Below are 14,148 nucleotides of genomic sequence, written 5' to 3'. Positions count from 1 at the left end.
AAAGATAAAATGCAGACTTACAATACCCAAATTTGTATCAGGGGAAAAAAGGGAAAAGATTAAACACTTCTAATCCCTGCACAGTTTCAGTAATAAACCACTAATAAACTAATAATACACACTCCTTAATGCTGTGGTGACCTGGGAGAGGGGGATTTTGTCCTCTGGTTGAGATATAGGAGTAATAGGAGCTGGGAATCCCCAAATATTGGGGGGGGGGGGCTGCTGCCATCTGTTGAGGAATTATCTTTGAAAGACCTGGCACCTTTGGCCCATTCAGAACCATGGACAGCACTCCATTGGCTGGTTCCAGTGAAGAAGCAGAAGAGATACCAGGTTGGCAAGTTAATCTTTTCCATACAGTAACAGACCCTAGAGATTTGTAGGTTGTCTGCAGAGATCAGGAGAAGATACAAAAACTTATTCCGAGTAAAAGCAAAGAAGTCTGCTTACCAAAGAAGCTGACAGGATGGGGGTGGGGATGGAATATCTCATTTGAGTCAGCAAGGGTCCTGGCAGAATCCATAAAGGGGAAAGATAAATAAAATATAAAATAAAAATATCTACAAATCTGTTTGCCTGGTGAGAACTTGCCATCCATGGCTACGCTTTTCATCTGCTCAGCCCTACCCTCTAGCTCTAAAAGGCCTTGAAACTGTACTATTTTGTTACTCGTTGATTAACTATAAGCAGAGGCTGGACAAACACTTGTCAGGGATGCTTTAGGCTGATCCTGCATTAAGCAGGGGGTTGGACTAGATGGCCTATGTAGCCCCTTCCAATTCTATGACTCTATAATTCTATGCTGTTTGTATTTTATCAGGATATTTTATAACTACTAGTGGCCTTGGATATTCCTTTTGAACCTCCAATGAAGTTCAGGAACAGTACAAAGAACAACTGATTTGGGATCTCCTTTTATAGGTTATTTTAATAGTCATCCTGCTGTTTAAATTGCAGCAGGAAATTGGGGCTCATCGCTCCTCATCTGGTCAGGTGGGGTGCTGCTCAACCTAGAAGTGGTCCCTGCCCAACCACTCATGGGCTGCTCTGCTAGCTGGCCTGCTTATTGTGTACAACTGGAGCAGTCCTAATTTTGGATATCTCTGTCCCTCTTTCCTGGAAATGATCTCTCCCCCTTCCCTGGTATCAACTGAGTCTTGTTGGCACAACCTGGGTTTTTGCTGCCCAGAATAAACTCTTCATCTAAGATACAGAGGAAAGGGAGATTATATGGAACAGTAACTATCCTGTTATCCAGCTGGTATTAACCACTTCAGGAAAAAGCGATGTTTTAAAAAGGGTGATTCTTTTATAATTTACCTTTTAAAGATAAACAGAGATCTATGACCATAACATCTGTTTGCAGACTGTCTTACATGTGTGGTGCAGCTGAACTGAGTGTTGTACCTAGAAGATTGAGGTTCAGAGTTATCACTTCACCATGAAGCTTATGGCAGGAGAGAGGAAGAGACTAACCGTGCCATCCTAAGCAGAGTTGTGCCTTTCTAAGTCCACTGAAGTCACTGCATGCTGTGCGTTAGCACCATTTCTGAGTTGATCTGTGAAGTCACTCTTCTAAGCCCATTGACTTCAATGGATTTAGAAAGGTGTAAGTCTGCTTAGGATTGCCCTGTAAGAATCCCTTCCTCCTCCACTTTCCAAACTTGAGTTCTATTTTCAAAAATGGCACTATGGCTCAGTTATGCATACTTGCACACAAATGAACCATTAGTCCCATCTGGTCTTGAGCAAGTCACGGACTTCTCTCAGTCTAACCTACTGTACAAGGCTATTATGAGGATGAAGCCAAAGAACCTCAGCTTCTTCGATCTTCAGAAACTTGTGAAATAATACAGAATTTTTACCTCAAGCAGGAACCTTGGACTTTCTGGCATGAAAGTGAGTGCCACTACAGCCGAAACGCAGGGAAGAGCACACATGACAACAAAGACTCGCCAGCTGTGAAACTGATAGGCAGACCCCATGCTGAAACTCCACCCTGGATAAGGAGCAAAAACACAAGGTAGGACAGAAAACCTAAGATACTGTGCAAGAATGATTCTGTGGCTTATGAGCATCAAGAAATAGTGCAACATTCAGATATGGCCTAAGAAACGTCCATTTTGAAAAGCATTTTCAGTTATCCTAGTGTATTTCAAAATCTTTTAGCCTTAAATAAGATGTATTTAGAAGATAAACACAACTGAAAACTACAAATTCAAGTGCCTTATCCAAAAACTCGTTTAAATGCAAACAACAATATTAGTTTTGTTGATTGTATTTTTACTAGGTTTATACTAGTAAAGTCTTAGGCATTAATGTTAGAAACAAACAAAAAACCATCTGAAAATCTCCCCCCCCCCCCACATCTAGTATAAATTTCAAATGGGAGGTAAGGCGGCTTGGTATAGCCTAATCTCGCCAGATCTCAGAAGCTAAGTGGGGTTGTTACATGGAAGGGCGACCACAAAGGAAGACTCTGCAGAGGAAGGCAATGGCAAACCACCTCTGCTTCTCACTTGCCTTGAAAACCCTTTGCTGGGCCCACCATAAATCAGCTGTAACCTGACGGCACTTTACACACATACACACACCCTCAAACCATTGCCTATGTGGATGGAAGACAATTACTCAAATCATACATCTGTTCTTGTTTTCAAAATGCCTTTTACTGACTTTTTCAAAGGGGTGTAAGTGAGTGTATAAAAGCAAGGGAATCTAACAGGAACTAAATTTAATTAGGAGAACAAAGACATACTCAAAGGTTTGAAGGTTGCATACATGGAAAATACTATGTATGCATTAAATACAAGTCAAATGATAACATAATATGCAGTTATTACAAAGACCCATGTTTACAGAATTCTTGTCATTTAATCCTCCTACAGAACATTAGTTTCATAAAAGAGTTCATATTGTTAATTTTATTGAATGTTCAACATATTTCTATAAGTATTTTTAACTGCCACAGAAAAATAGTCCTTATTTAAGGTGTCAGGCAAATTGTTCAGTTTTCCTGCATTAGCCCTTCCATTATTACACCACAAACATTATTTCCATTGACTTTTGCTCGTACTCTGCAACAAAAATCCAATCCATAAGTGAACAAGTCCGTATGTTCCTGTATCATGTGATTAATAGTTTGGCCAGCAAATTCTATGACAGTTCTAAAACTGTAACAACCATATTAAAAGTACTTATCTCCATAAACCAGCACAGTGACAGTCAGTAAAACTGAAGTCCTGCATAAAATATCTATTTTAAGCCCACAATTACCAGACTCACATAATCCACAGATTAGTGGTTACTGTCACAGAAATTATTCACACTAATTTATCTAAATTAAGGATTACATTAAACATTTTCCATCACTCAGTTACAGTCATATTTTGTTACGCTAGATCATGTTCAGTTGGTTTTATCAGCACGAAAAGATGTTTCATTGGGAATACCACCAAAAATGGTATCCCTGAAGTTCTTCTGCTTAGGTACTTTGCCCTGTAATGTTTGTTTATTTATTTCACAAAATGTATATCCCACCTTTCTGCCCACACAAGGAAGAAGAAGAGTTGGTTTTTATATCCCAACTTTCTCTACCACTTAAAGAAGAATCAAACCAGCTTACAATCACCTTCCCCTCCCCACAGCAGATACTCCGTGAGGTAGGTGGGGCTGAGAGGGTCTCTCAGCTGGCTTCATGTGGAGGAGTGGGGAAACAAATCCAGTCCACCAGATTAGCCTCCGCCGCTCATGTGGAGGAGTGGGGAATCAAACCCGCTTCTCCAGATCAGAGTCCACCACTCCAAACCACTGCTCTTAACCACTACACCATGCTGGCTCTCGAATCAAACCAGCTTACAATCACCTTCCCTTCCCCTCCCCACAACGGACACCCTGTGAGGTAGGTGAGGCTGAGAGAGCGTGACTAGCCCAAGGTCACCCAGCTGGCTTCATGTAGAGGAGTGGGGAAACAAATCCAGTCCACCAGATTAGCATCCGCTGCTCATGTGGTGGAGTGGGGAATCAAACCCAGTTCTCCAGATCAGTCCACCGCTCCAAACCACCGCTCTTAACCACTACACCATGCTGGCTCTCGAATCAAACCTTCCCTTCCCCTCCCCACAACAGACACCTTGTGAGGTAGTTGGAGCTGAGAGAGCTCTAAGGACCCCCCCCCCATAAGGAACAATCAGGCTGTGATGACACATGGTAATTGCCATAAATAGTGAACTTTTGCAATAATGTCTTGTTTTATTTCATAGTTTCATTTTTCAACTGCTATTCTAACTTTGGTCAAGTTATTTTAAAATCTCATTTTGTGGCTAGGCCCCCAAAATTTCTCCAACTTCCCACCATTGATTTACCGATGTTTAAACTGGAAAATTATTTTTAATGTCCAATTAATTCCTTTAATGTCTCCTTGCTGTCTAAGTTATGTGGCTGAATCCCTCTTTGAAATGTTTTGAGGACAAAGGGACTGCATGTAAGATTTTGAACCTTGGCTGGATTTAAACATGACACTAAGTCCGTTAATATGTTTTGAATTGCTGCAGTTATTGAATTTTGTTAGTTTTAAATTTTTTGCATAGGTTTTCCCACTTTCTCTATTTTTTAATGGCTTGTACATTTCTAAGAAATATATTTTTAAAAAATAAAACCACCACCTTGACCCTCTGTTTACCTGTGCCACTGTTTTGCTACGCCTACCATAATGTTTCCTTGATAATAGTAGGTTTCTTTTTCTCTTTACAGAATTTTATCAAAAGCGTTCTGGTCACTAAAAAAGCCAGAGAAATGTTTCTAGACACTGAAACCCTAGACTGGAGGAGGAGGAGGAAGAGAAAGGAGAAGAAGCTGGTTTTTATATGCAGACTTTCTCTGCCATTTAAGGGAGAATCAAACCAGCTTAAAATCACCTTCCCTTCCCCTCCCCACAACAGACACCCTGTGAGGTAGGTGGGGCTGAGAGTAAGAGAACTGCGACTAGCCCAAGGTCACCCAGCTGGCTTCATGTGTAGGAGTAGGGAAACCAACCCAGTTAATCAGATTAGCATCCGCTGCTCATGTGGAAGAGTGGGGAATCAAACCCAGTTCTCCAGATTAGAGTCCACTGCTCCTAATCAGATTCTTAACCACTATACCATGCTGGCTATTTTATGTGCCCTTGGTTGATCTGGAGAGCACCTGCCTGGATGTGCAGGAAATCTGGGCTGAAAACGGAGCCTTGACTACTTACCATGAGGGCTCCTTGTCTTCTGAGGCAAAGGGCATCTTGAGCTGTGGGTTGTTTTCCTTTGCTCTATCCGGAGAGGCAGGACTAAAAACTTTCAACTTCCTGTCTCTCTTTGCGGGAAAACAGCCTGCAGGAACTCAGTCACAGGCTTGCCTAGCTTAACGGACAGGAATGAATAAACAAGAACTGACAACGGTTAACAATATCAACAGAGGGACCCGGTAAAAATCGGGTGCCCTAACGTGACCATTTGTGGTCAAGGAATCCCTTTTACACCTACAGAGTGCTGGGTACTAGATGTAGTAGTAGAGAAGGTTACTCAGTAAATTTATTTCTGTCTTCACCCAGGTGGGCAAGATGTCGTTCGCCTCAGAAGAGAAGGAGCCCTCACGATAAGTAGTCAAGGCTCCATTCTCCTCTGAGGCAAGGTCTTCTTGAGCTGTGGGACCTATAAGAGCGCCCAACAGGGTGGGTAAAAGAACCTTCTCAGACTACATGTCATAGGACCCTACGTCCAAAGGCTGCTTGTGCCGAGGACTATGTGTTAATCTTTTAGTGTTTGATGAAAGTCGAAATTGTCAACCATGTAGCTGCTCAACAGATTTCATCCACTGGTGCTTGCCTGTCGAAGGCTGTAGAAGTAGAGGTGCTGTGCAGGGAGTGGGCAGTGATGCCCTCTGGAACTGTCACTTTCGATGCTTTGTAAGCTTCAACTATGGTCTGCTTTAAGGAACAGCTGATAGCTGCCATTGAAATCTCTGTCCCTTGTTGAGGGTTGAGATATTGACAAACATGAAGTCCGACTTTCTGAACCCTTCAGTCCTGTGGATAAGGATTCGAATTGCCCTGCGCAAGTCCAGTGTATGCCAGGACATTTCTTTTGGCGAGGGTGGTTTTGGGCAAAAGGAGGGAGAAATTATCTCTTGAGACCGATGAAAAGAAGAATTCACCTTAGGGAGGAAAGATGGATCTAGCTGCAGAACCACCTTATCCTTGTGGAAAGTGCATAGGCTCTGTCTGATGGATAAGGCTCGAATTTCCGAAACGCGTCTGGCTGAGGTTATGGCAACAAGGAACAATATCTTCATAAGAAGGTACTTCAAAGAAACTGACTTCAAAGGCTCAAAAGGGTCCTTGGTAAGGGCTCTAAGAACCAAATTGAGGCTCCGGGTAGGGAACCTATGAATAGTGGGGGGTCTGGTCTGGGCGACCCCCCTTAGGAAGGCGATGACGTGTCAGTGCTTAGAGGTTGGAACACCCTCTAATTCAGGAATTACTGTGGCGATGGCCGCAATTTGTCGTCGTAAGGTAGAAGCTGAGAGGCCTAGTATTACTCCCTCTTGGAGGAACGCTAAAATCTTGCTGACTCCTGGGAGTAGAGGAGTGCCCATCTGACAAAAGTGCCCATCTGACAAAAGCCTTCCATGACGCGTTATAGATGCGATGTGTAGCAGGCCTACGAGTCTCCAAGATGGTATCGGCCACATCCTTGGAGTACCCTCTCTTTAGAAGAGACTTCCTCTCAATTGCCAAGTGGTCAGACAGAACCATTGGGGGTCTGGGTGGACTAGAGGACCTTGTCTGAGGACTCCCCATGTTGCTGGAATCTGCCAGGGTTCCTGAGTTGACATCTGACGGAGTGTGGCGAACCAAGGTCTGCGTGGCCAGAAGGGCGCCACCAGAATCACTTTGGCCTTCTCCTGATGGATCTTGCGGAGAACCTTGGGGATTATGGGCAGAGGCGGGAAGGCATATAGGAGGCCTTTTGGCCACAGGCTTAGCAGGGCATCTGTTCCCTCCGCTTTGGATGGTAATATCTGGTGAAGAATCTGGGCACTTTGCAATTGTTGTCTGATGCGAACAGATCTGCCTCGGACACCCCAAACCTTTGTACGATAAGCTGAAAGGTACCCTGATCCAAGGACCATTCCCCTTCGTCTACGTACTGTCTGTTTAGCCAATCGGCCTGTACACTGAGGACCCCCTTGATGTGCTCCGCCCGGATTGACTTGATGTTTAGTTTGGCCCACGTGAAGATCTGTATCGATTCGTGGTAAAGGGCCGCTGATCTCGTGCCCCCGTTTGTTTAGGTGGGCCTTGGCAGTGTTGTTGTCTGTCCTTACCAGAACATACTGGTTTTGAAGCATTGGAGAGAATTGTAGAAGAGCAAGTCTTACTGCTCTCAGTTCCAAGGTATTGATGTGTAGTTTTTCTCCTGTAGGGACCACCTGCCTCGGGCTATTTGGTCGCTGAGGGTGGCTCCCCATCCTTTCAAGCTGGCGTCCGAGAACAGTTGTAAAGGATCCTCGTGAATGTACTGGGTACTCTTTTTGAGGTTTGGGCTGAGAGCCCACCATAGTAGACTCTGTCTGACCTTGATTGGCAGGGGGAGGATCCTGTCCTTCTTTTTGGTGATGTCTTTTTGGAGCGGTCAGAGGAACCACTGCAGCGATCTGGAGTGAAACCGGGCCCAGGGCACAATTGCTATGCTGGAGATCATGTGGCCCATTAACCTTGCCAGGGACATTAATCGAGCCGATCTGGATTTGGCCGTAGACAAGGCGAGAGAGGACAGCTTCTCTATCCTGTTCCTGGATAGGGAGTTCTGCTTTGAGCTTATGCAAACCCCTAGGTGAATCATGGTCTGGGAGGGGCGTAAGGAACTCTTGTCAAAGTTGATTAGATACCCGTAATGTTGGAGGACCTGTATGACTCTTGCCGTATGAGTGGCAGACTGTTGCCTGGACGGAGCACAGATCAGGATGTCGTCCAGGTATGGGTGCACCTGGATACATTCCTGTCTGAGTGAAGCTATTATTGCGACTAAGGTCTTTGTGAAGACTCGAGGGGCCGTCCCTAGACCGAAGGGCAGGGCCCTGAATTGGTAATGGGCTTGGCCGTATGCGAATCGTAGATACCTTCTGTGGGTGGGATGGATGGCTATGTGTAGGTACACTTCTGTAAGGTCGACTGGGGTCATAAACGTTCCTGGCCTGTGTCGTGGTGCAGGCGAGGAGCGAGGGCTGTAAGCTGTAAGCGTAGTCTGGGGAACAGTCCAAGTTCATTCACAGTGAAGGCAGAGTCCGAGATATCAATACAGGCAAGGGAAGTCCAAAGTGTTAGTCAGAGCCAGTCCAAGAAGTCAGGATACCAGGAATCCAAAGGATAGCAGGGAAACAAGGCCGGTACACCAGGAGGTTGGTGACAAGTTGCTTGCACAACAGCCAAGCCTAACTGATGGCTTAAATCCCTTCCCCTGCTGCTGTAGCAGAGCCAGCTAATGCTGATGAGGCTGAGTTCACAGGTGGTGCTTCAGCCCTGCTCTTCCTCATCACTGCTACTGGGGAGGTTCCTGTGTAAAGCCTTCAGTCTAGCACTCTGCCGTCTCTGCTGCATTGCCAGACGAACCTGTTTTCTTTTCTGCTTTTCTGCCTTGGTGAGGCCTCTGGAGACACTGCATGTTGCAAGGTGTCAGGTCCAACTGGAGTCCTTGAGCTGGCAGGCTGCAGGCATGGTGAATCATCTCCTGACTTTGGCTGATCCTCTATTCTGGCCTCTACTTCCTCTTCGTCAGAGGAGGCCTCTGCCGGCTGACTCTCTGCAGGCTGACTCATGACAGCCTGAGGGACTCTACAATGGAGCATAAGGTCTCCATGCGGAAATGTTTTTTCTTCATCCTCCTGTTTATATATTTCAAATCGAGGATGGCCTTCCAGTCGCCGTTTTTTTGGGGGACCGTAAAAAAGATCGAGTATACCCCTGAGAATTTCTCGATCGTAGGGACCTGCTCTATGGCCCTTATGTGTAAGAGATGCTGTATAGCCTTGAGTGTTCTGTTGTGCTTCTCGGTTTTGTGAGAGACTGGGGAGACTAGGAAGCAATCCCGTGGATTGGAAGTAAACTCCAGTAGGTACCCATGGGAGACTATGTGTGAGACCCATTTGTCTGGGCTCATCTGTCCCTGATGGTCCCATCTGTCCCTGAATTCCACTAGTCTTCCCCCCACCCCTAATGACGTGGTGTCACTGGGAATTATTTTTGGGGAATTTGTCCCCTTTGCAGGTCTGGTTTGTTGTCCGTGTCTCTGGTACTTTCCTCTTCTGCTAAAGAACCTATTTGGGTTCCAGGGACCTTTCCTGTACTCTGCCCTATACCTGGGCGCTACCTTAAAGGAGCGAAAGGAAGGATAGGAGAATGGTCTGCTATCTTTCCTAATTTGCCTAGGAAGCACATGCTTCTTATCCTTGGTCTCAATGAGTTTTTTCCCAAACAATCTATCCTCTTGAATGGGATATGCCATAAGGATAGTCTTGTCCTTGAAATCCGCTGGCCATGCTCTCAGCCAGAGGGCCCTTCTGATGGAGGAGACCGAGGCTATTGACCTTGCTGCAAATGACATGGTGTCTAGGGACGCGTCTGCCATTAGTGTGACCGCCTGCCATTAGCGTGACCCACCATTCTATGGTTGCCTGGGGGGATGAGCTGAATAAGCTTCTTAGCTCACAAATAGGAGGCCCGGGCAAAAATAGATATGGTGGCACTGGACTGAATAGTCATGGCTGTGGCCCCATGTGCCTTCTTGGCTAGGGTGTCAGCCTTCCTATCTAATTAATCGCGGAGTGAGCCCACTCCATCCTCAGGAACCAGTCCCTGGGCCTGTGGGTCTACGACTGGAGCATCCACCAGTGGAACCTTTAGCATATTAATGGCATGAGGAGCCAGGGCATAATGCTTTTTAACATTTGGGGGTAGCTGTTTATTAGAGGAGGGGTTATCCCACTCATCTTTGACCGCCCGCACAAAGAACTCTGAGAAGGGAACCAGGTTATTTTGCATTTTCTTTCTGGGGAAACATTCTTTAACACCCTGTTTAAATTTTGGGTTTTGCTCCTCAGGGGACTCCTGGTCCTCATTTAGATCTAAGGCAAGGATGGCCTTAGCCAGCAGGCCTTGAAAATCCTCACCAGAAAACAGTCTAAGCTGCTGTTCCTCTGGTTGGGGAATGTCTTTCTCAGAATCAAATTCGCCCTCCTCCCTGTCTTCCTCTTCGGAGTCAAGGGTGGACGAAGTGGAACAGGTCTGGCCAACAGGAGCAGGAACTGTTGGTGTGGCCTTCATGGCCACTTTTGTGGGCCATTGCTTAGAAGTGGAAGGGCCGGTGCTGGCTGCATTTGCTTCCTCCTCTCTGGTGGTATGGGATTGGGAGGAGGAAGTAGTGGGGGATTGGTATTGTTCCCCCCATGGGAAAGGGGGCAGCCAAATCTGAAAGGCATGAAACGCTTGCCACTGCCTCTGCAGGGCAGAGTTCACTAGTTCATCAGCCTCTTCTTTAGAAAGGTAATGCCTGCCCGCCATTTCTGCTGAGGGGGTAGGAAAAACGTTACCATATCCAGCTGGGATCGATGGGTCCGAAACCACCACGGGGGTCGCCTGACCGCCTGGGGCCGAGAGCGTGTTCTGAGGGAACTGGGCGAAGCACTTTCCTCGGAACTTCAAAGGTGCGCTTGATCTAGTGCCGCGCTTTAGTTTTCGGTGCCCCGCTAGCAGCGGAGTGGTTTTTCGCGCCTTTTTTTCTTTCTGCTGCAGTGGGGCTGGTTCCTCACCGCTCTCCAGCTGGTCCGGCTGATTGTCTCTTCCTAAGGGCTCGCCTTGGCAGCCATTGGAGGAGTTGTTGTCCTGGTGGGCGGACTGGACCAGCCCAGCATGACAGTCTTGCTCTGAGAGCAAGTCGTCTTCCCTCACAGAAATGGCGTCCGCCATTTTAAACTCTCTTAGTCTACGGGGAGACCGGGGAAGCCACAAGAGGAAGGAAAGGAAGGGAAGGCGGGAGAACCACAGAAAAAAACCCCAAACAGGACTAAAGTCAAACAGACAGGGTCAACAAACAAGGATTTTCTCGCAGACTAATCCTCTAAAGCACAGAGCTGTGCAGGAACTCTGCTCTCTCCTCTAGGCAGGATGAAAGACTGGGTTCCTGCAGGCTGTTTTCCTGCCAAGAGAGACAGGAAGTTGAAAGTTTTTGGTCCTGCCTCACCGGATAGAGCAAAGGAAAACAACCCACAGCTCAAGATGCCCTTGCCTCAGAGGAGAAACACTCATCTGGTTCTTTTAGGCTGTGGTCATGTGGCAGAAGAAGTTGCAGCTGAATCCAGACATGATGGAGGTAATGCTGGTTAGGAAGGCTGATGTTCTAAAAGAGTTGAATTGTCCTGGAGGGAGTGGAGTTGGCTTTTGCAGAGCAAGTTAAGAACTAGGAGGTTATCACAGACCTAGCCTTGGTGTTTGAAAAGCAGGTTGACACAGTGCCTTTTATCAGCTACATTTGGTTCTCCAGATATCTCCTTTCTTAGACTCAACCAATTTGGCCATGCTGATCTATGAATTTGTAACATCACGGTTGGATTGTTAACATGCTATATGTTGAACTGCCCTTGATGACAACCCAGAAACTGCAGCTGGTCCAGAATGTGGCAGCTTGATTACTATCAGGGGTGAGCCAATGGGAACACTTTACCCTTTTTGAACAGTACTTTGGCTGCCAGTGTTGTTTCCAAGATCGATTCAAGGTGCTTGTTGTGACCTTTGAAGCCCTTCACAGCATGGCCTGGGGTCCACAAATTTCAATGACTGTATGTCCCTCCCATATGTTCCCATGCACCAGCTATGGTCTTCAGTCTGCCATCTGTTGACTGTTTCCCCCACAAGATGGCCTGCCTGGCATTGACCTGAGCCTGGACCTTTTCCATCATGGCTCCTAATCTGCCTGAGCAAATGTCTGCGGGCTTTTAAAATGATGTTCCCTGAATTTGATGTATGTCTGCAGAGAAAACAATCCCTAGACCCATCTCGTTAAAAAGCATATTGTGTTGTTTGGCCGTAAAACCGACTATAGAAATGCACCACTTGCTGTTTAAGTGTTCACTACAGTGCTTTCTAATGCCAACACAAAACAGTTATTCCCATGTATCATCACAAAATGCACTCTACATTTCCTATGAACCACACAGGGAAGAAGCAAAAACAGTTTTGCCAGGCCTACTCATGTGTGGCGGCTCCTCCTGCCCCTGGCACTCCGCTGGCCCTTCTGTCACAAACTGCTGCTACTACTAGGCCTCAGTGAGAAGGGAGGAATGTACAACACCAGGATCCTCCTCCTCTCCACTGGCCTCTGTTCCCTTGCACTCTGCGGGGGATCAGCTACAACCTCTCCGGCCTGCTTCTGGGCCCACACTCTTGGCCATTTCTATTCCACCCATGTGACCAGGAAGTCATCAGGATTTGAGAAAAGCTGTCATTGGCCTGGCAGATTCATCCTACCCACCCCCATTCTTCTGGCATTATGCCGGGTACCTTTCCCCACCACCTGTCTGCAGGACTGCCTCTTATTTCAGAGGCCAGCCCTACCTGTTGCTTACCGCCCTGTCCCCACCAGATGCCTGCTAGGTTGCTTCTTTCCTCAGGAGCCATCCCGACAGCCTGCGTTCTCCGTGAGCTTGCCCTGGTTGTGCTGTGGCTGGGGGGAGGGGAGGGTCGTGGCCAGCCAGCCTCACTCCTGACTGAGGACAAGCTGGTGCCATCCCAATGGAGCGCTGCCTGGCTGAAAGTACAAGGGCTGTCCTGGCGGTCTTGCCAACGTCATGGAAAAGAAAGGGGAAACCTGCACGCAGCCACTGAACCCCGCCTTCCAGCCCAGCGCCGCTTCCTCATGACTCCTTGCTGTTCCATACAAGGTAATGGTCTAAAAGAATTCTAAAATCCAATGAAAATTAATGTACTACAAGACAGCATGACATATGTAAAGACAGTGTGGCTAGGAGCATGCAGTACAGATTTCTTTTGGGAGGGGGATGTACAGTACAAGTTGCAGTGGTCGTGAAACTTAGGTAAAGAGATGTCTTGATTATACTTAGAAGGTTGCCAACAATCTGGAATAAACTTTCCCCTCAAAGCAACGTATCTCTGTAAATCAACTGTCTTGTAGACATCAAGTTATGTGGATATAAAAAGCAACCACATGTGAAACAGAAGCATAAATTTTTTACTTCCGCCATAGCTCCACATTCGTACACAAGTATGTAAAAATTCAACCCTTCTAGGCCTCCAGACTGCCCACATCTATTCCCAAGGGCTTGTCTGAAAGTGTCCCTACATGCTTCATTGCTGTTGGCAGATGCTTCCTTCTCTCAGCAGCAATTCAGTATACCAACATAGCTTTCACTTCATTCAGATTCTCACATTTTCAACAGCGTGGCTATAAAAAACAAAACTGACAGGGAATAATGTTGGTGGCAATTTTTTAAGTCTTGACAGGCTGCTCTGGTACATGTTTCTCAATTGATTAGCAAGCTAAAGCATGTGTGAGGTTTTCTTTTTTTAATTCAAATGGGTCTCGTCATTATTATTTTTAATGTATAGAAACACATATTTCTTAGGCTCATGACTGAAAATCCCAAAACCTATGGCCATTTTCTTACTGATTCTAATAATGTATTTCAAGCAGATTATCCAAAGATAAATTCATGTGCCAAATATAGGTATGTTCTTGGCTTCAGTCCAATTTGCCATTCCTTCCCTATGACACAACTGCAAGATATATGCACTCTTTGTCTGATTCATTCAGAAAACAGCGCAGCTCTGCAGAGTTAAACTTCACCCTTGCTCCCTGCAAATGCTGAATTCCAAAGCCATTAATCTTGAAAACAGCAGCCGGTTTCAAGGGGCGATGGGTTGTTAAAACAATAGGCCCAAGTGCATCTTGGGAACAGGTTTCTTGGGCTGTGGCGTAAAACAAAACCTACAGTAGCTACATTTCACAGCCTCTGTGGTAGCTTCACATTGAATATCACCTTCTCACTCTACTGATTACGAGAAATGACCAAATGAATCATCGAACCTGCAGTGACAGATTAAAG

The 14,148-nt window shown here is 46.2% G+C and overlaps 1 protein-coding gene across 2 annotated transcripts in view; it reads right to left on the bottom strand.

Annotated features, from left to right (window-relative positions):
• Nucleotides 1–14,148, bottom strand: part of SV2C (synaptic vesicle glycoprotein 2C) — a 75,040-nt gene that overhangs the window by 30,618 nt on the left and 30,274 nt on the right. For both annotated transcript variants that reach the window (XM_056848255.1, XM_056848258.1), the window contains exon 4: nucleotides 1,869–2,002. In XM_056848255.1, coding sequence (XP_056704233.1) covers nucleotides 1,869–2,002 — 134 coding nt within the window. The remainder of the gene's footprint in view (nucleotides 1–1,868; nucleotides 2,003–14,148) is intronic.

The sequence above is a fragment of the Euleptes europaea genome, chromosome 4 (assembly GCF_029931775.1).
Source record: "Euleptes europaea isolate rEulEur1 chromosome 4, rEulEur1.hap1, whole genome shotgun sequence".
Classification (NCBI taxonomy): Eukaryota; Metazoa; Chordata; class Lepidosauria; order Squamata; family Sphaerodactylidae; genus Euleptes; species Euleptes europaea.
Note: the sequence above shows the minus strand (reverse complement) of the source record. Positions and strands in the feature narration are given on the sequence as shown.